Here is a 21796-nt window from a genome sequence, read left to right on the forward strand (position 1 = left end):
CTGAAAAGAGAGAGAGACAAAAATAAACAAGAAAATCTGTATGAAGCATGGCCTTTGTTTCGTCAGACCAGTGACAGTTATGGGGTTGTTCCAGGATCAACAATGTATACCAGAAACGTTTAATTCAGAAACCTAAACTACCAACAATGTTGGGATATTTTGCATAAAGAACCTGAAATTCAAAATCATAATCCACAATATCAGCACAAAATGAATTGTCCTGTTCACTCTGGCCGTGCATTTCGCATCATGATCATGAGCAAAATAGCACACACAAAAACCCCACATTAGACACGTTTGCCGGAAATTACTGACCACTGCAACTTAACAAGTTCCTCTTTTCATCCCAATAGAAAAGACAGATGGCAGATTTTAAGGTTTGCATGCCAAATGGATTTTCGTCGATGTAAATGCAAACGAAACGAAAGTGAAAATGGAAAAGGTTATCTTTATTTTCTATCTCTTTTTACATCTGCACACGCCTAAATGTGAGTGTAATTAAACTGAGTTTGACAAGACCAATATAAGTCTTGACACAAGAAAAACTGACAACTGACATCATGTCTCATTTGTCAAACAGAGCAAACTTATTTTTAAAGATGGAAATGTTATAACATAGTTGAACAGAAAGCAAGGGACCATGATAAATTATGCATATGCTCTTTTTCAGTAAGCGTCAAAAAACTACACAGTGAAAGGATGATATTTCAATTTTAATAAAAACAAGAACGTATTCCATGTAACCCAATGAGCCTTATATGAAAGATGAATGCTGGAAGGCAAGATCACATTTAGTTTAATGGTGTATGTCTGCATCTTTCTCTCTTAAAAGGCTACATCAAAAAACTATTTAGTTAAGTTAAAGAAACAGACTATGACTTACTGATATACACTCTCAGGAAAACAGGTACAAAAGCTGTCACCAGGGCAGTACCCTTTTAAAAATGACATCTTTGTACCTAAAGAGGGCATCTTAGTACCTCAAGGTAGAACCTTTTTATCCAGTGACAGCTTGTGTACCTTTTTCCTCTGAGAGTGTATAATGTCAGGAAGTGCATTAGAGAAGTGCTTTTGTTTTCATGCTGACGTCTAAACTCTTAAAATCCCTTGAACCCTCTGAGCTCTTCTTATTTGTTCCTCTCTCATGGTCTCGATCACATGTTGGTTCCGGAACTGAAGCCGCTGGACCCACTCTTCACGTAACCTGAAGGAAAACATCGAGTCGTAATGATACAAGCGTTTGACTGCTGTATTTTTACATAGACTTTATACTTTATCTAATCAAAAAAAAGTGTGGCAACAGATTACAAGCAATATTATTAATTAAATTTAACAAATTAGAATTGAGTAATAATTAATCAAATGAATTCCTTAAAAGTTAACCATTTAAAATGAGTAAAACTTGTTGTAAGTCACCATTATGGTGATCGTGTTTGTTTTCAACTTACGGTTTTCTCCTTCAGTGATTCTGCTTGTTAACATCAGGTGTCTTCAATGTTGGCAATATAAAATAAAGAGTCTGTTAGTGAGATATTTTTGTAAAAATTTTTGGTTTAAACTTTACTCATTTTAAATGGTTAACTTTTAAGTAATAATTTGATTATTACTTAATTTTAATTTGTTAATTTTAATAACAATATTATTGCTTGTAATCTGTTGCCACAATTCTGTTGATTAGATAAAGCATATTCATTTTTACAGTGTATACACACATATTTAGGCTATAATATATATATTTATATACAATGTATACATTTGAAGAACATGTATGGCAGTGATATTGGTCATTGATTCAAATTAACTGGGGGATCATTTTAACTGTTTAATTGAAATTTAATAGGTGTTTGATCCAAGTTTAGTTCATTTTTTAATAAACCTTTGAATTTGCATTTATCTATGTATTCGTTACACACCCTGAAAGCCTCACAGCTGTCATTCATATTGATTTGAACGAGGTCCAAAGCCGGGAGATTTGTACCCATGTTACGTGCTAATCCACCCTGACCTTTCTGAAGAGACAGTGAGGAAACACTAGAGGGCAGCAAAAACAAGCAAGAGAAGCTTGCCTGGAATTACCCATGATGTCATTGGGATGCTTTTCATTTCCAAAAGCAAGATGCTGTTTATGGATCCAAAACTAGGTCGGAAAAAACAATTTTGAGTTTCTTCAGTTTTCTCCCATTAAGTCCATCCCTGCAAGTTTGATTTTGTGACTGGTGGTCCTTTATCAAAACGATCTTTCCGTTTTGATTTACTCGACCTAATCTGTCTGCAATTACCGGCCCAGAAATAACCCCCGAAAAGGGACAGAAAGGAAAGCAACACATTGGAGAAAGTTATTCTATAGCACAGCAATCGTCTGAAAAGAGCGTGATAGACGTACGCACTTGGATAACGCGCTTTTGTTCATTCTTGAGTCCTCATTTCCCATCCTCTCAACGTGGCTTTCAATCTTCTCTTCCCAAAACATCTTCAGCCCATATTTATCATGAAGACGTGCCAGATTAATCATCTGAAACAATGAAACCAGAATATTTCAAGGTGACGGATAGCTGTGCATCAGTGTTTCTGGTATTCCTCCCGAAGAAAAACAAATCACAATTTTTCATTGGAGCATGCAATAACTGTAGATCCCTATTATACATGGACAAACCATTTTTTACAGGGAATAATTGTATTCCAAGCAAACTAAGAGCAAACAATGCAACTGCACATGACACGTAATCCATAATCAAGATACATAAGACATTTCACGTGTGACTAAAATGCACATGCAGCACAATCTCGCTTCTGCCTCTTCTGGGAAGTTGATTACAAGTTCAGAAACTGCGTGTTTGACTTTTTAGCAGTATTGCAACACAATTAAAGCTTTTTTTAGGCTAATCTTCATCAGTATGCATGCACACTACATTAACTAGGAACACATTCACAATTAGAAATACACTTCCTATGTGATTCTTAACTTTGCCAGCCCTGAAATTACATATGATCATCCTGAAATGACTTGCAGGCAACAAAATAAAGCAAGTACCGGTAACATTTTACAATACGGGTGCACTAATATGCATTAATTCATACTTAATGCACTAATGGACAGATAAACATGAGTTAATGTATAACTCATGAAGAACTAAACCATTAATTAATGATTACTGCATCAGCAACTAATAAAGAGTCTATATGATTAATAGATTAAGCAATACATGAATTGCTATTAATTCAATGTGTCATTGTGTATTAATTCCTTAATAACATATTTTATTAACTAATAGTGTAAATTAATGTGTTAATTACCACAATTAGTCAAAGCTATGCACTTCAACTTCCTTAATTAATCATTAGCTAATGATTTGCAAAGGGATCATTATGTTATGACTTTACTTGTTGGGGCACATCATTGTTAACTAGTCATTTAGTAATTGTAGTAATTCACTCTATGAATTTACACTCACAATAAAGTAATTAATCATGTATTAATGCATATTAGTGTACCTGTCATATTATTTGGAAGTTGAAATAAGGCTTTGGCTCATTCTGGTAATTAACATATTAATTAACACTATTAGTTAGAAAAAATGAGTTATTATGGAATGAATACACAATTACACATTTAATTAATAACAATTCATACATTAACCTTACAGACTCTTAATTAGTTCCTAATGTGGTAATCATTAATGAATAGCTTAAATAACTATTAGTTACACATTAATTCAGTATTATCTGTGGCATTAGTTAAGCATGAATTAATGCTTATTAGTGCACCCGTATTGTAAAGTGTTCCCCAAGTACCTTTTATGCAGGTGTTGACCATCAACAAGCTCCAGTCCTGCACTTTCTGTGAAGAGAAAATATCAGAATGCTGAGAAATTTCAGAAAGAAAGAAAGCAGGACAAACAAACTGAAGGACGACTCACAGAAGATCTGTCTGGCGTGTGGCGCTCAGGAACGGGACATCTGCTGGGTGATATGGCAGTTTCCCTCCCTTTCTCTTCCCTGCAATCTCATCATCGTTTATTTCTGGAGCAAAAACACAAAAGACAAATGGATCTCTGACCTACAGTATTGGTGTGTTTAAGCCAAGAGGAATGCCGCCGTTCCCATTGGAGTCTGTAACTTACCACACCAAACGGCACTTGTGGACTTACAGGGTTTAGAGGAAAGCAGGCCAGTCCCATCATGTGTCGCTCTCCTCAGTCAGCACTGTAAAAAAATCTGTTAAATTTACGGTAAAATACCGGCAGCTGTGGTTGCCAGAAATTTACCGTATAAAATACGGTAGCAAGGTTTTACAGACTTAACTTAAAATTTACAGAAATAAACCGTATTTCATTATCTGACATATTGAAGTATTAAAGGGATACTCCATGCACTTTTTTTGGAAATAGGCTCATTTTACCACTCCCCCAAAGTTAAATAGTTGAGTTTTACCGTTTTCAAATCAATTCAGCCGACTTTCTGATATTTAGAAGAATATCAGTAACCAGTTTCTGGTCTCATTGACTTCCATAGTAGAAAAAATATATACTATGGAAGTCAATGAGACCAGAAACTGTCTGGTTACTGATATTCTTCTAAATATAAAAAAATCGACTGAATACATTTGAAAACGCTAAAACCCAACTGTTTAACTCTGGAGCCTATTTCCAAGTATCCCTTTAATATCTGTTTTATACCATTGTAATACACTGACAACCAACAATCACAGCAGTGATGATATCAAAGCTCATCACATGCAGCTCTTCCACAAGAAACTTAATATTAAAGGGATAGTTCACCCAAAAATGAAAATTCTGTCCGTACTCACTCTCATGTTGTTCCAAACCTGTAAGACCTTCATTCATCTTTGGAACACGAGATATTTAGATATTTTTACAAAGATATTTTTTTTACAAAGATATTTTGGATGAAATCTGAGAGCTGGATCACTCCATACTACACTCTAAAAAATGCTGGGTTGTTTTAACCCAACTTTGGGTCAAATATGGACTAACCCAGCCATTGGGTTAAATTTTTACATTACATTTTTAACCCAACATTTCGGGTTTGTCCATATTTGACCCAAAATTGGGTTAAAACAACCCAGCATTTTTTAGAGTGTAGTCCATAGGCTTCTTGAGGGATTGAAACTTGCCGGCTATTTTAAGTTATTAAAGACATTGTTAAAATAGTCCAAATGACTACAGTGGCTCAATCTTAACTTTATCAAGCGACGAGAATAATTTTTGTGCGCAAAAACAAACATAAATAACATCTTTATTTCAACTATTCATTTCCTTGTCTTTGCGCCTCTAGTCAGTTAAACTAGTCTAATTGCGTAGAGCTACGTCACACGTAGGCTCACTATTGGCCGACGCTGGTCATGTGTGTGATGCGTGTGACGTACAACAACAGATCATACCCTATTAAACTAGTGTAATTTCGTAGAGCTACGTCACACGTAGGCTCACTATTAATTGGCCAACGCTGGTCATGTGTGTGATGCGTGTGACGTACAACAACAGATCGTACGCTGTTAAACTAGTAACCTGACTCGAGGCCAAGTGAGAAGGAAATTAATAGTTGAAATAAAGTCATTATTTGTGTTTTTGCACACAAAAAAGTATCTGGTTGCTTCAAGTGTCATGCAGGGAATTGTGGGAATGTCAATTTACGGTGTTTTCTCTGTAAATTATACAATGAGTTGTTCTTTTTCACTTTCAAAAACTGTAAATTTAACGGTATGTTACAGTAAAATTACATTTACTGTATAGAAGGAAAGGTCAATTAACAGTTTTGCACTGTAGCATTTTTACAATCTTTTACTGTTAAAATCACGATCATTTTTACAGTAGTGTAAAGCTGTGAAGAAAATGTACCATTGTGGGTCAAAAGTGTTTCTCGCGGTCTTGTGGCTTAGCTCGTGAAGTCATGGGTTTGATAAATGTGTATGGATGAACATGCACCCGATTTATGTATGCTCCTTCTTCAATGTACGCCAGCAATACTTGTGATGAAGCCTTTAATGCATGTCAATGAGAAATCACTGTGATGATATTGCAGTGATCAATTACTGTTCACTTGCTTCTCCTGTATGTTATATTTAGTAAAAAAAAGTCATTTATTTAGCATGGCAGTTAAGATATACAGGATCGAAAAAGTGAATACTTTTCAAGTGAAACTCACAGAATAAGGAGCCCCTAAAGGGACATGCTGAAGAAAAACATATGAGATGGGAGGTGGAAATAGTGTTTGCGTTCTCTGGCTAATGCGTTCTTTGCGAGAGAATGCAAAAGCATTGCCAAATATTTTTTCTTCACCACGTCCATTTAGGGGCTCCTTAATATTTTACCATTGAATTTGACTTTTTATGTTATGGCTGTGGTGGACATAACCAATAACTTTTGTCTAGTTAGTAAATGTTTGTAATGGGACATTTAAGTCATTAACTTTGTTAAATTTACATTGAAAACACTGTAGATTTGGATATCAGCCTTGCTGATTTGACCTCTTGACCTTTGTCAGTGTTCATACATATTAAATGAAAATGACTATAATATATTGTCATAGAGACAGAGGTCATCTGTAAGAAAGAGTATTTGTGAGACACCTTTTCCTCCATAAATTCAGTGTATATACAGTAGATATCCAAATAAAAAAAATGGCTTTTGAAATTTCCTTATTTTTTTTCTTACATAATAAAAGCCTATTTGATTTTTTAATCCATAAAATCTCATCCAGATTATTATTGACCGTGACACATCCACATTCTCTCTTTGCTCCATGGCTTTATATGGTAAAAGAAAGCCAGTAATTGTGCTGTAGACACATTCATCATTACGGGAACTTTTGTCTGTGCTAAAAAATCAATATACCCGTAATCGCCCAGCGACGAGGGAGTGTGTTTGATAAGCGCTGTCATTTTGTCGTTCGTGTGTGTGTGTGTGTGTGTGTGTGTAATCTCGGAGCGTACAGTCACTCTGTAAGCATGACAAAACTCTGCTCTGATATTCTGGGCATCTGCCTGCTGGGATTTGTCGGACAGTCGTCTGGGTGAGAGATGTGTGTGTGTTGAGCCAGCCTGACGTGCAGTGAGGATTTGTGAGTCTGTGTGTAAATACACAGGAGTAAAACACTTCTCAGTAAACACCAGGATGACACACAGAGATAAAGGTCACAGATGATGCAGATGCATATGGGACTGTTATGCGGTTAGGGTGTTGTGGGTGGTTGCCAGGGTGTTGCTATGCACGTTCTAAGGTGTTCTAAATAAAATATTGCCATGGTAAGTCCACAATAAATGTGCTTTTTGGGACAATGCCTTAGGTTTCAGGTTCTAGGTGCTTACCAACGCCCCCTTTTTGGTAGATGCGCATTCGATGCGTACTTTTGAGCGACATTGTGAGACGAAAGTGTGGATTTTGAGGAAGATTGCGAGGGTTTGGGTTTCATTTGCGAATACATACACCCACACACACATCACTAATAACAACTGAGCAATATTAATAATGACTCTTGCCTCAGGAAACACTTATAATGTCAGTTGGAATTTTGTGGAAGCGGTAAACCCTTGCGGCGTGTGTATTGAGGACATCTCTTCAGAGAGGCTGATATCTTCACCATTAAAAAGCTCTGAGATGAAGCGTCAGGTCTGAACCCAGATATCTGTACGAGCCGTAAAGTGGAATAGACAAGCCGCAGGGCATCTCCTCCTTACCGCAGGACTCATGTAGGCCGTAGCTCAGGGTTTATGATGCGTGGGAATTTCATTACGGTCCAATAAAACATGACGCTGCCACAGAGGGCAGTGAAGAGGGTCTTGCCAGACCTACACACTCACACAATATGAGACGTCCCAGCACCCAAAAACACAAAAACTCACACTGACAGTTCCCAGATTCCCTGCTGACGTCTGGCACGGGAACAGTCGGAATGACCTGTCGGCTGTGCTGGGATTTACGCATGGACTCGCGCTAATTTAACGGGAATACTGGTAAATCAACTGACTGTGAGATGTGAGATGTCGCATGAATCATTACTGATCAAACTGAGATCTAAGATACATGGCTAACAAGTAGACTGGACCCAAAAACTAAAACACGTGCTATTAGCATTTTATTAGATACGAAGATTTGAGGAAAACGTGTTTTACTTGAAAACTGTATCTTTCTTTACAATGCATGACACTTGCTTTTATATTATATTTAATATGACTACAGCTTTTCTTTTATAACTACAATATACTCATCTTTATGACCTCATATTAATTAAGAGACTCGATTACTATTATATTATACTGACTTGACTATAGATAGAAAATGGATATAAATGGATGACCTGTCACAACATAAAAAATACACTTTTATTGTTATTTGTAGTACTTTGCTAATTTGTATATCGTTTTTCACAATACACATTTTAATTAGGAGACTCGATTATTTTTTATTTGTTTATTTAGTTTAATTTATGACACTACAGTCAAGGACTATAACAGTGAATTGACTATAGATAGAAAATGGATTGGCAAATGGAAAAGCAAATCATATTGCTTTTCACAATATACATTGTAAAATATCTTGTTTATCTTACCTCAAGGTCATCCGAGATGTAGGTGTCTTTGTTTCCACAGTAGTTTCAATTTTGATATTTTTAGGTCAAACCGTCATATCAGTCATATAATGCAGGTCTATGGTCACCACCTCAAAGAGCATGCACTGAGAAGTCGAAATTAAACATGATTTAATGACTCGTAAATGTAAGTACACATTGATGGCCTAAGACACGAAACGAGCGGTTTGTGTGAGAAAGCGAACAGTATTTAAATCGTTTTCACCTCTTATAACCACAGCCACGTCCAAGTGATCTGAGAGTGCGGGACGCTTCGGTCTGTGCAAGTGCTGGAAGTGATCTCTCGCGCGTGTATGTCACGAAACACACATCATTAAACATGAAACATTAAACATTTTGAAATAATGGTAACACTTCCGAAATTTCTGTGTAAACAATGAGTGACGTACACACGCAAGAGATCACTTCAGGCGCTTGCGCAGACCGAAGCGCGCGCGCCCTCAGATCGCTTGGACGTGGCTGTGGTCAACCCGGTCTCACCCCAAGACGTCATATAACTGACGTTTTGGGACGTCTTTTGACCATACGTCAATATTCGCCTTTTTAGGGCCCCCTTAAACGTCGGTAGATGAGGTTATGGGATCCTAACTCTACCCCAGACCTAAACTTAACCCTAAACCTAACCCGTCACCTAACTGACGTTAAAGGTAAAGCGTCAGTTGTATGACGGCCCGGGATCGCCATCGACCGACGTTTAAGGGGGCCCTAAAAAGGCTGATATTGACGTATGGTCAAAATACGTCCCAAAACGTCAGTTATATGACTTTTTGGGATGAGACTGTGTTACTGTGGTTACAAGAGGTAAAAACGATATAAATACTGTTCGTTTTCTCACACAAACCGCTCGTTTCGTGTCTTAGGCCATCAATGTGTACTTACATTTACGAGTCATTAAATCATGTTTAATTTGGACTTCTCTGTGCATGCTCTTTGAGGTGGTGACCATAGACCTCCATTATATGACTGACAGACAAGAACGGTTTGACCTAAAAATATCAAAATTGAAAATACTGTGGAAACAAAGACACCTACATCTTGGATGCCCTTGAGGTAAGCTAAAACATATCAAAAATGAATTTCAAAGTGAACTATCCCTTTAAGCCCCTCTGGAGCCTTTTTTGGCTTCAAAAAACAAGGTACTATTCACTCCCACTATAAAGCTTGGAAGAGCCAGGATATTTTTTACATAACTCTTTGTTTGGCTGAAAGAAGACAGTCATATACTGCTAGGATGGCTTGAGGGTGGTAAATTATGGAATAATTTTCATTTGTGTGGGTGAACTATCCCTTTTATGTTTATATATTATATTTGCATTCAGAAGATCTGGGCAATAAAAAAAGCAAGTAGTTAAGATTATATATTCATTGCTTTATGTGAGTGTACTGAATGTATATAGATAGTTACATACTTCTATATCCAACTTTATATAAAGAGCTGGACCACATTTTGCAATGAAAAACAACAACAACAAAAAAAAAAACGAATCATATCTACATACAGTTACAGTGTAAATAATAGAAATTGCTCGAGAAGAAGAACCATCTTTCCTGTCAGGAGTGTCCCAAAGCAAATGTCTTCCAAAGGTGTTTGGGGAAAAATGTTTCTGCACAGTCTCTGACTAAACCCATCCATCATCAAACCATGAGCTGGCCTGAATCCGTCTGGACCGGCTGCATCGCTGCCCCCTCATGGAAAAAACGTCTCCATTGGCCATTACTGCAGGAGCCTCGGGGAACAGAAGCCACCGCTGCTCAGGAGGTCATTGCCAATTTAACTGCGGTTATAGTACGGCGGATAACAAACCTGAACTATAACCTAAGAATAGTGGACTTTACACGAGCTGATCGACGGAACACAGACGTACTGTAGATCAGGGCTGTCAGGGGCTAATGAGAGGGAAGAGGGCTGGCGGTGAGCGGGATTGTTGGGAAGAGAGGGTAAGATGAGGCCGCTGGAGAGACGGCTCGGGGAACGGAGAAAAACAGGTCGGTTAACAGAATGATGACATCATCAGCCTTGAATCTGAGGGAGAAATGCCAGGCCTTCAGTATCATCAGCTTCAAATGAAGTGCTTTCAACAGTACATGGGTCTGGTGTCGGATCAGGACAGATCAGTTTAATCCGTTCCATTGATAAGGCTTTGTGTGGACCCCCTCTCTCTAATTGGTCCACTGAGTCCATTGATTCAAAGAATTATTGGACATGATTAATTAGGTTTGGGTCACACATGGTCAACATGTGTTCAGTGAACTGTATCTTATTTTGCTGAGATATAATGGTGGATGTTTTTCATAGAAGCTGATTATGAAAAATAAACCCACCCTGAGAAATATTCTCTAAAGTAAATTAGAAAAATATGATACATGTATAACATGAAAGGATTATTAGGAACCCCATACTTATACTGTGTTTGACCCCCTTTCGCCTTAATTCTATGTGACATTGATTCAACAAGGTGCTGAAAGCATTCTTTAGAAATGTTGGCCCATATTGATAGGATAGCATCTTACAGTTGATGGAGATTTGTGGGATGCACATCCAGGGCACGAAGCTCCTGTTCCACTCTATTGGAAGCTCCATTTTAGTACAGTCAACTCATTTTCATGTTCAAGAAACCAATTAGAAATGATTGGAGCTTTGTGACATGGTGCATTATCCTGCTGGAAGTAGCCATCAGAGGATGGGGACATGGTGGCCATAAAGGGATGGACATGGTCAGAAACATTGCTCAGGTAGGCCGTGGCATTTAAACGATGCCCAATTGGCACTAAGGGGGCTAAAGTGTGCCAAGAAAACATCCCCACACCATTACACCACCACCACCACCAGCCTGCACAGTGGGAACAAGGCATGATGGATCCATGTTCTCATTCTGTTTACGCCAAATTCTGACTCTACCATCTGAATGTCTCAACAGAAATCGAGACTCATCAGACCAGGCAACATTTTTACAGTCTTCAACTGTCCAATTTTGGTGAGCTCTGGCTAATTATAGCCTCTTTTCCCTATTTGTAGTGGAGATGAGTGGTACCCGGTGGGGTCTTCTGCTGTTGTAGCCCATCCGCCTCAAGGTTGTGTGTGTTGTGGCTTCACAAATGCTTTGCTGCATACCTCGGTTGTAACGAGTGGTTATTTCAGTCAAAGTTGCTCTTCTATCAGCTTGAATCAGTCGGCCCATTCTCCTCTGACCTCTCGCATCAACAAGGCATTTTCTCCCACAGGACTGCCCCATACTGGATGTTTTTCCCTTTTCACACCATTCTTTGTAAACCCTAGAAATGATTGTGTGTGAAAATCCCAGTAACTGAGCAGATTGTGAAATACTCAGACCGGCCTTTCTGCCACCAAAAACCATGCCACGCTTGGTCACTTTGGATAAAAGTGTCAGCTAAATGAATAAATGTAAATGTTTTCCAAATTTGAAATAGAAATCTTTTGTAAGTCTTGTAAGTCTTTACTGCCACTTTTTAAAAGTATTGATTTATTTAAGATATCACAGACCCCAAACTTTTCGAATGGAGCACATGTGAAACCATATGTACAATACATTTTATAAAATAATGGATAAGAAAATACATACTTTTCACAAAAGCCTTTTTTAACCTTTTAAGATTATTATTTTTTAAATAACACTCATTAAACACTAACTGTTCTAGTGCTTTGGTAAATGAATCCTCTCTTAAACACCAGGGGGTGAAGTTGAGCCTCTCAAATGTTTTACTGCTAATACAGATTATCAGGAACAACACCAGAGCAATTAGACTAACACAGATCTTTTTTATAGCTGAAACTATTCATTGGCTCATTTTGGAAAAGGTGCTTTGGGAAGGTTATTATATTATGCACAAATCAAGTCAATTATGCACAAATTCAATTGGCCATACAACTGTCAATAAGCTCAACCCTACCACCCTACAATAATATAGTTTTAAATGAATGCTCCTGAAGACATTTAGTGAATGTTTCTTCAGTACCGAAGGAATCAGTATGTTTAGAAGATTTCGGCCAGTGGTTTGTTATATAGCCAGGAATTATTCAACCATCATCTTCATCTCTCACCCTGCTGAATCCACCTCAAATCTGAAAGCAGGAACAGAAGTAGCTTGGAAAAGTATTTCTCTCTTGCGAGATTCATATGACAGTAAGAGCTGCTGTCAAACCCCTCACACTGCTGAACATGCAGCTCTGGAGGAAACGGTTACGGAGCAGCAAATCCGTCCTGCACTCCTGTTCATTTTTCAATTTTGTTGTGCTTGTTGTGACACGCTTAGAGACGGAAGAGTGATTGCAAGATAAAGAAACGCCAATCACTGTCCATCTGTCTCGCTTCCATTGCACTATAAAAAGAGCAGAGATTTCATGCCCATTTAAAACCAGCAGCTCCCACTCAATCCACAGCCACAGAAACTTGCAGCTTATCTAATGGCCATTTCCTCTGTGAAGAACTCAGAAATATGCTCTGGTTAATGCCAGATGCTTCATTATTTCTCTTAAAGGGTTAGTTCACCCAAAAATGAAAATTAAGTCATTAATTACTCACCCCCATGCTGTACCAACCCCGTAAGACCTTCGTTCGTCTTCGGAACACAAATGAAGATATTTTTGATTAAATTTGAGAGCTGTATAACTACCACATTGGCTCCTAAGGGACTGCCTCTTGACGGCCCAGAAAGTCAATGAAGAAAATGTTTAAATATCCCAAGTGACTACCGTGGCTCAACTATATGTTTATCAAGCGACGCGAATACTTTTTGTGCGAAAAAACAAACAAATATAACGAGTTTATTCGACTATTTCTTTTCTTCCTTGTAGGCCAGAACGAGACTTCCTTAGATTTCCACGACGCATGCGCGAGATTTGCGATCTGCTTACACCAGCTTACACTACTTCAGATCGCAAATCTCGCGCATGCGTCGTGGAAATCTAAGGAAGTCTCGTTCTGGCCTACAAGGAAGAAAAGAAATAGTCGAATAAACTCGTTATATTTGTTTGTTTTTTCGCACAAAAAGTATTCGCGTCGCTTGATAAACATATAGTTGAGCCACGGTAGTCACTTGGGATATTTAAACATTTTCTTCATTGACTTTCTGGGCCGTCAAGAGGCAGTCCCTTAGGAGCCAATGTGGTAGTTATACAGCTCTCAAATTTAATCAAAAATATCTTCATTTGTGTTCCGAAGACGAACGAAGGTCTTACGGGGTTGGAACAGCATGGGGGTGAGTAATTAATGACTTCATTTTCATTTTTGGGTGAACTAACCCTTTAATCTCTTTCTGACCGTTGCACTGGCCGGTAGGTGGCAACAAGTGGTGCTTTTCCACTGCATGGTGCAGTACGGCACGGTTCAGTACGGCACGCTTTGGCACTTTTCTACTGCATGGTACGGTATGGCACGGTTCAGTACGGCACGCTTTGGCGCTTTTCTACTGCATGGTGCGGTACGGCACGGTTCAGTACGGCTTAATTGTGGCGCTTTTCCACTGCATGGTACGGTACGGCTCGGTTCGGTACGGCACGCTTGTGGCGCTTTTCCACTGCATGGTGCGGTACAGCTCGCTTTGGCTCACTTGTGGCGCTTTTCCACTGCATGGTGCAGTACGGCTCGGTTCAGTACGGCACGCTTTGGTGCTTTTCCACTGCATGGTGCGGTATGGCTTGGTTCAGTATGGCACGCTTTGGCACTTTTCTACTGCATGGTACGGTACGGCACGGTTCAGTATGGCACGCTTTGGCGCTTTTCTACTGCATGGTGCGGTACGGCACGGGTCAGTACGGCACGCTTTGGCGCTTTTCTACTGCATGGTGCGGTACGGCACGGTTCAGTACGGCTTAATTGTGGCGCTTTTCCACTGCATGGTACGGTATGGCTCGGTTTGGTACGGCACACTTTGGCGCTTTTCCACTGCATGGTACGATACGGCTCGGTTTGGTACGGCACGCTTGTGGCGCTTTTCCACTGCATGGTGTGGTACGGCTCGCTTTGGCTCACTTGTGGCGCTTTTCCACTACATGGTGCAGTACGGCTCGGTTCAGTACGGCACACTTTGGTGCTTTTCCACTGCATGGTGCGGTACGGCACGGTTCGGTACGGCTCACTTGTGGCGCTTTTCCACTGCATAGTACAGTACGGCACGCTTTGGTACGGCACACTTTGGTGCTTTTCCACTGCATGGTACAGTACGGCTCGCTTTGGCTCACTTGTGGCACTTTTCCACTGCGTGGTACGGTATGGTACGGCTCGCTTCGGCTCGCTTTAAATGGTACCACCTCTGTTGAGGTTCCAAGCTACTGTACTGATACTAAAATGTGATGTGAACACACTGTGCAGATCACTGATTGGTCAGTCAGACAGAATCATCACTACCAGCGTCATTGTATTTGCAAGACATCAAACTTGCTAGATTTAAATAGCTAGTAACAGCCACTGCTGTAGCACCAGTTTTAAAACTACTTGCTTGACTTGCTTGAAAAATAAATAAAAGAAAGAAAACTTCCAAAAAAGAAATGGCTGAATCGTGATCAGTGGACGAAGTGCAGACGTTCCTCTCGTTGGTTGCCGAGGAGCGGATAAACTATATTTCCACGCACTTTGAAGCGGTACTAACTCCAGTGGAAAAGCAAACCGAGCTGTGCTGTGCCGAGCCGTTCCACACAGTGGAAAAGCGTAGCGAGCCAAACCGTGCCGCCCTGAGCCTAACCGTGCCGAAACGAAAAGCGCCAAAAGATGTGTGTCACTGAACCGTTCCACAACCGATTCTTTCAAATCACACCTGAATGAATCACATTGATTCTCTCAGGGAAGAAACAAGTGGCTTTGTTTATAAGCGAGTCATTGAATCATTAGGTGTGTTCGAGTGTGTGTTTGAGTGTGTTATGACATCGAAGCTGAAACATAGTATATATTCTGTAATGTTCAGTTTGAGTCTTGTTGGCTTTGGTTCGGTTAACTCCCCGCCTGAGTTCCCATTTGTCTCCATTCAATATTTAGAGGCTTTGTTCACCACAGACATTATTTCAGGTGATTTAGCAAAAATCCATTCAAAAATGCCATAGACTTTAGGGCGAGGGAACCGGAAGTGCTAAAATGCTAACTCACGTTTGCGTTTTGGCCTACAGAGTGACGTCATTACTTCAGCACTCTACATTAACAGCCCAGCAAGCAATATTATGATATAATGTTCTCCATGTTCATCTGAGTGTTTGTCATTTAAAGCTATGGTATAAGATGTTAAAAATCGGTCGAGACGGTAGGGAATTTTTAAAAAACTCATCCCGCCCCTCCACACACACCCCCCTCCCCTCTGTGCTATACCTGATCCCTGACGTATGTCATGTTTGAGTTCATGTCAACGCAAGATTAGCAACACATGAAATGTTCTAAACTCCTCACCACCATTACAATACTAGTATTGCTAAGGTTTTCAGTAATTGTTATTGCAGCACGCAGCGTATCTTGTTCAAATTCCGATCGGCTCGAACAGAAACCTCGAACAAGAAATATAATTACTTTGACCCGTGATAGGCGATGCTAAACGGCTAACATTCCAATGCCGACCGGCAGCATGAGCAAGTTGTCAAACTGATAAAAAGCCATGTAACACATCACACCATAAAATAATTTCTTTTTTTCTTATTTCTTTTTTCTATTCATATTGTTAGGATTGTACTATATAACCATAACCAGCATCTAAACGAGGATATTAATAATGAACAATCTTTGAAATCGTATACCCTAGCTTTAAAACTGTGTATTTTCTATATTGTTCTCGCTGTACTTTGATGTCATACACTGATCGGTCAGTGCAGTGCTGCTTCAAGTGGAACAAACTATTAAAGGTCCCGTATTATGCCCCTTTTCATAAGATGTAAAATAAGTCTCTGATGTCCCCAGAATGTGTATGTGAAGTTTCAGCACAAAATACCCAACAGATCATTTTTTACAGCATGTTTAAATTGTCATTTTTGGGGGCTCAGAAAAACACGCTGTTTTAGTGTGTGCCCTTTAAATGCAAATAAGCTGCTGCTGCTGCCAGCACAGGGGGCGGAGCTTCACGAGCTCGCGCTCAGTCTCTCAGGACAATTTCATATCACAGACGGAATGATGATAACATCAGAAACTAACGGTGTTCATTTCGAGTCGGACAATAATGCCTACAGTGTCAGAGTGCTGTATAGAGATGGAACAGGTATAGTTTAGTAGTTTAATTACGGTTATTATAACGTATTTGTCATCTTCTTGTATGTATCCATTATTTATTAATAGTCTGCTGTTTCGGACCAGGTCCGAATGATGATCAAACATATACTGATCAGTTTAAGAAAGTCTATTGTACATCACACAAAAGATGAAGCGTCAGTTTTACGTAAGAGTTGAGTAAACACAGTAAGTTATAAGAAGTGTGAAGTTGAGGGAGCATTCCTGTGGGCGGACGTTAGTCAAAAAACTGTTCTACTGACGTCATTAAAGAAGGAAGTAGAGGGATGATGTCCAAACGGGCCGTTCGATGTAGGCTACTTCAGCTAAATAAAATATCTCGCTTGGCATTGAACTTTGAGCTTTATAATTTTACAGATATTATTTATACTCTAACAACAACATTACACACTAACTATGGGATCACAAGGACCTTTAACTTAACCGACTCACTCAACAACATTGATTCGTTGAAGAATGCACTGCCTGCTTTTATGAGTCATTGAATGATTGAATCGTTCACAAACACTGATTCATTCTATTGTGTGTTTGAAACTATTTTCATTGGCGGAGCCAAAATAAACAAAAATGGCCTAAGCGCTACTGTACAGTATGTAAAATGCTACTCAATATTAAAGGTTGTTTTTTTAATTAAAATAATATTGCCAAGAAAAATGTTTTGTTTTCAAGAAGACAAGTGAAAAATTCGGAATTATAAATCATCAGGATTCATTGTAGAAGCTTTAAAATTCACTCCTGTGTTCTCTTAAAGGGACAGTTCATCCAAAAATCAAAATTCTGTCATCATTTACTCACCTCATGTTGTTCCAAACCTGTATGGATTTCTTTCTTCTGCTGAACACAACAGAAGATATTTTGAAAAATGAGGGTGAGGGTGAACTATCCCTTCAAACCCGTTTAACTAGTGATTCAGTCATGATTCTGTCATTTAGGTCTGATTCTAAACAGCTGATCGAAAACACAGGACATGATTGCTTAAATATTAGCATGGAAATTGATTCTCAGGTTTACACTGACAGATTTAGCCTAGTAATCATTTCTTTCTTTACAAAAATGCAGAGGAAAAGTGACTAGCAACTCCTACTCTCTTTTCTCTTTCCATCTCATGTGCAGAGCTGCCGAGGCAAGTCTCCGTGACCTGAGCTCCTGGCACTATAAATTCATCTCTCCGGCTGTATAAACCACAGCAGAGGTGCCAAGGGCAGCCCAGCAGATATTCAACAGGACACGTTCTCATTTACACCCCACAGAAACACGATCCCGATCTCCAATCACATTTCAGACCAAACTCTAGATGGCAGTGTTACATTTCTGGATGACAAACCGCTACGGTATGTACTGCATACAGACACATGCACCCACCGAAAACACCCTAGATGAAGTACTCCGCTAACTACAATGCAGGACGAGAAATACTATGAGCAATGCGACATGATAAATGCATTTTTGTCACATGAAGCCATTGTATTGCACGTTTTATGTTTTATTCGAGTGTCGTCATCCAGTTATCATCTGGGAAATGATTGTTTTTACATTTTTAATCTCATTCACATTCACTTTGCATTGTCTGATATCATCAATGCACAGTGCTGTATATGTTGGCTATTTGAGCATTTATTGCATACAGAAAAGTTGCCTACTGTGCACAGTATGCAGAATAGTACAAATACTGTGTTAGTATGCTATCCCAAACACATCCGTTCTCACTTGCACGCTTCATAAATGATGATTACTCCATTTGTAGAGACACATTTGGCCTTCGTGTTTGTTCTCTTTCTTGCTCAGTGAAAATGTCCTTTCTAGACATGCTGTTGAGTTTAAAATCACCAAATGTGGTGTCAGCACTCTGTGTGCGCTGGTTATGACATGCTGTATGCTTCAAGTGATAGAAGTTGTGAATTTCATAGCTCCCGCTGACTTGTTTCCCCCTGAGGAGATGTTCTCTTGAGATCCGTGCTGCCTCGAGGTAAGTGGATATTAGGCTTAGACAAAGAGACCGGTGAGGCGACTTTATTGACAAGATGGAAACAGCCGGGACTGACCGAGTGATTGTCTCCAGGAATAGAAGAGACTCGAGTGCAAAAAGCCGCAGAAAGATCCCTCGGTGGTTATCAGTAAACCTTTTTTTACAGGTTGTTGACAGCACTAGATTTGGTTTGAAGAAGCGTGTTCGGTGTTGTTGTGTTTGACAAGTGTTTGATTCTCACAATCTGCTGAGATTTGGGTTGCTAACAGCTCTAATGAACTCCGTCTGAGCTGCAGGGAAGGGGAGCGGCTGACGAATCGATCCGGTTTGGGATCGTGAGGATGAGGTGAGATTCTGTGACCTGCAAACTCACACAGAGCGTTAATGACAGATGAGCTTCATCGACTCAAAGGTAGTTAGAAATCAACCAGACATCGACTCGGTGTGTTAGGAAACCCACATGCATAAATAAATAAATAGCACATTTTCAACACACTACTAACCAACTCAACCAGGCCCCGCCCCTTTATTCTGCTCATTAATTATTGAAATGAGGAATATTGTGACGTGTTCGTTCCCGGAAGAAACTCAAGACTACAATGGAGGCGTTTCAGGAGTTCAGAAACACTGACACTGATATAGAGAAGACTTCATGCTAAAATGGCAACATTACACACTAAAGAAAGGTGAACATATAAAAAAGCATAATACAGCAGGACCCCTTTAAAATGCGTATTTATTAAGGTATTAAAAAATCCTTGGGAAATATATGTGTGGAGGATTTACAGTCTTTGAGAAAGCAGTTTGTACAGGATTCACAGTCAAATATGCTGACAGACGTGACGTTTACACTGGGCTTCAAACTGTGTCAACTGAAGAAGTTGAGATTACAGAGCTTTCCGTGCGTGAGAGCTGCATGTCCACCTGGAATCTGAAGGGGACGTTACTTGTCTCGAGGATTGAAAGCTTAACCCTCAATCGGGTCATGGGGTCTATACGACCCCAATCGACTTTTACTTAAGAAAAACGAGGTACCCTTCATCTCAGTGGAATAAGATTTTGTGACTTTTCATAAATTATCTATCTACACACAAAAAAACTAGGCTTGATTCGGTTGTTCTGAAGGTATGTAAAAAAATTTTTTACACTTCTGGTCTTCGGGGTCAATATGACCCCACATTGAAATGAATGGGAAAATGCGTCAAAAAGAAAAAAAAATCCGGCATAAATCTGAAATTTTTTACCTAGTACTAGAGCATAAAGTCAGTGAAAATGCACACATTGACTTTAATGGAAACCTATAGAGTGCTGAAGTTATGACGTCACTCTGTAGGCCAAAACGCGGAAGTGAGTTAGCATTTTAGCACTCCTGGTTCCCTCGCTCTAAAGTCTATGGGATTTTTGAATGAGTTTTTGCTAAATCGCCTGAAATAAGGTCTGTGGTGAACAACGCCTCTAAATATTTTCCTGTTTTGATCTATGACGTAAAACACACCAGTTATAACCTGCTTGTGTTGTGGTTTTTAAAGTTATTGTGTCTGCTTGTGTTTTTTAAAAACTTTATATAGGCTTCAAAATGTATACATTTTGGATTAACTTGTAAAGATTATCTTGATTGACAAAACGTGTAAGGGTCACAACTCTTTGTTAAACACACATCTTGTTTTTTGCAATTTTCCAAAAGACTATGAGGAAAATGCATAGCTTTTCGATTGAGGGAACCCATGCGATGCTAACTTCCGAGTTGTCCTACAAAGTGACGCCATCACTTCGGCGCTCTATTGACTCCGCCACCGTTCCTGAACGGATCCACAGCCGTTCCGCAGTTGGTGGAAATTGGGGGTAAGTCTTCTCGGTGTGTTCCGCACGGTTCCGTGTTGTTGGCTGAAATTGGTCCATGTCGGCTTTGTTTAGCCGGTAAAGCTTGTCTAACGGTAAAGATAGAAGCCTGTTCTTATGTTACATCATCTTACCTGAGTGTTCCTTGGTGAATTTTTCAATATTAAAGGGTTAGTTCACCCAAAAATGAAAATTAAGTCATTAATTACTCACCCCCATGCTGTACCAACCCCGTAAGACCTTCGTTCGTCTTCGGAACACAAATGAAGATATTTTTGATTAAATTTGAGAGCTGTATAACTACCACATTGGCTCATAAGGGACTGCCTCTTGACGGCACAAAAAGTCAATGAAGAAGTTAATGTTTAAATATCCCAAGTGACTACCGTGGCTCAACTATATGTTTATCAAGCGACGCGAATACTTTTTGTGCGAAAAAACAAACAAAAATAACGAGTTTATTCGACTATTTCTTTTCTTCCTTGTAGGCCAGAAACGAGACTTCCTTAGATTTCCACGACGCATGCGCGAGAATTGCGATCTGAAGTAGTGTAAGCTGGTGTAAGCAGATCGCAATTCTCGCGCATGCGTCGTGGAAATCTAAGGAAGTCTCGTTTCTGGCCTACAAGGAAGAAAAGAAATAGTCGAATAAACTCGTTATTTTTGTTTGTTTTTTCGCACAAAAAGTATTCGCGTCGCTTGATAAACATATAGTTGAGCCACGGTAGTCACTTGGGATATTTAAACATTTTCTTCATTGACTTTCTGGGCCGTCAAGAGGCAGTCCCTTAGGAGCCAATGTGGTAGTTATACAGCTCTCAAATTTAATCAAAAATATCTTCATTTGTGTTCCGAAGATGAACGAAGGTCTTACGGGGTTGGTACAGCATGGGGGTGAGTAATTAATGACTTAATTTTCATTTTTGGGTGAACTAACCCTTTAACATGAGTGGAGTGCAATAAAGAAAGCGCTTAGCAGGATTGATATTCAAAACGGTAAGCACGCGCTGCTTTGTTTACGGTAGCCTATGTGTATCTGTAGCTGGCAGCGTCAGTTTTCCTTTTTGAATGGCGAATATAGACTAATATATCTACAGAAATAGACAGTTGGCTCATTTACACGCAGGCGCAGAACGCACATTCTAGCTGACAGTCGCCTGTAGTTCTC

At 39.5% G+C, this 21796-nt stretch overlaps 1 protein-coding gene across 1 annotated transcript; it reads right to left on the reverse strand.

The window, feature by feature from the left end:
- Window positions 1-536: 536 nt before the first annotated feature.
- LOC148969470 (uncharacterized) lies at window positions 537-14672 on the reverse strand. The gene is given in 10 exon segments (XM_089126238.1): window positions 537-1204; window positions 2388-2512; window positions 3793-3838; window positions 3918-4020; window positions 4122-4187; window positions 7572-7609; window positions 9572-9593; window positions 9634-9641; window positions 13145-13278; window positions 14469-14672. Coding segments are annotated over 10 exon segments (861 nt in total). The 3' UTR covers window positions 537-1089.
- Between the last annotated feature and the right edge of the window lie 7124 nt (window positions 14673-21796).

The sequence above is a fragment of the Pimephales promelas genome, chromosome 23 (genome assembly GCF_988280905.1).
Source record: "Pimephales promelas chromosome 23, fPimPro1.hap1.1, whole genome shotgun sequence".
NCBI classification, from domain to species: Eukaryota; Metazoa; Chordata; class Actinopteri; order Cypriniformes; family Leuciscidae; genus Pimephales; species Pimephales promelas.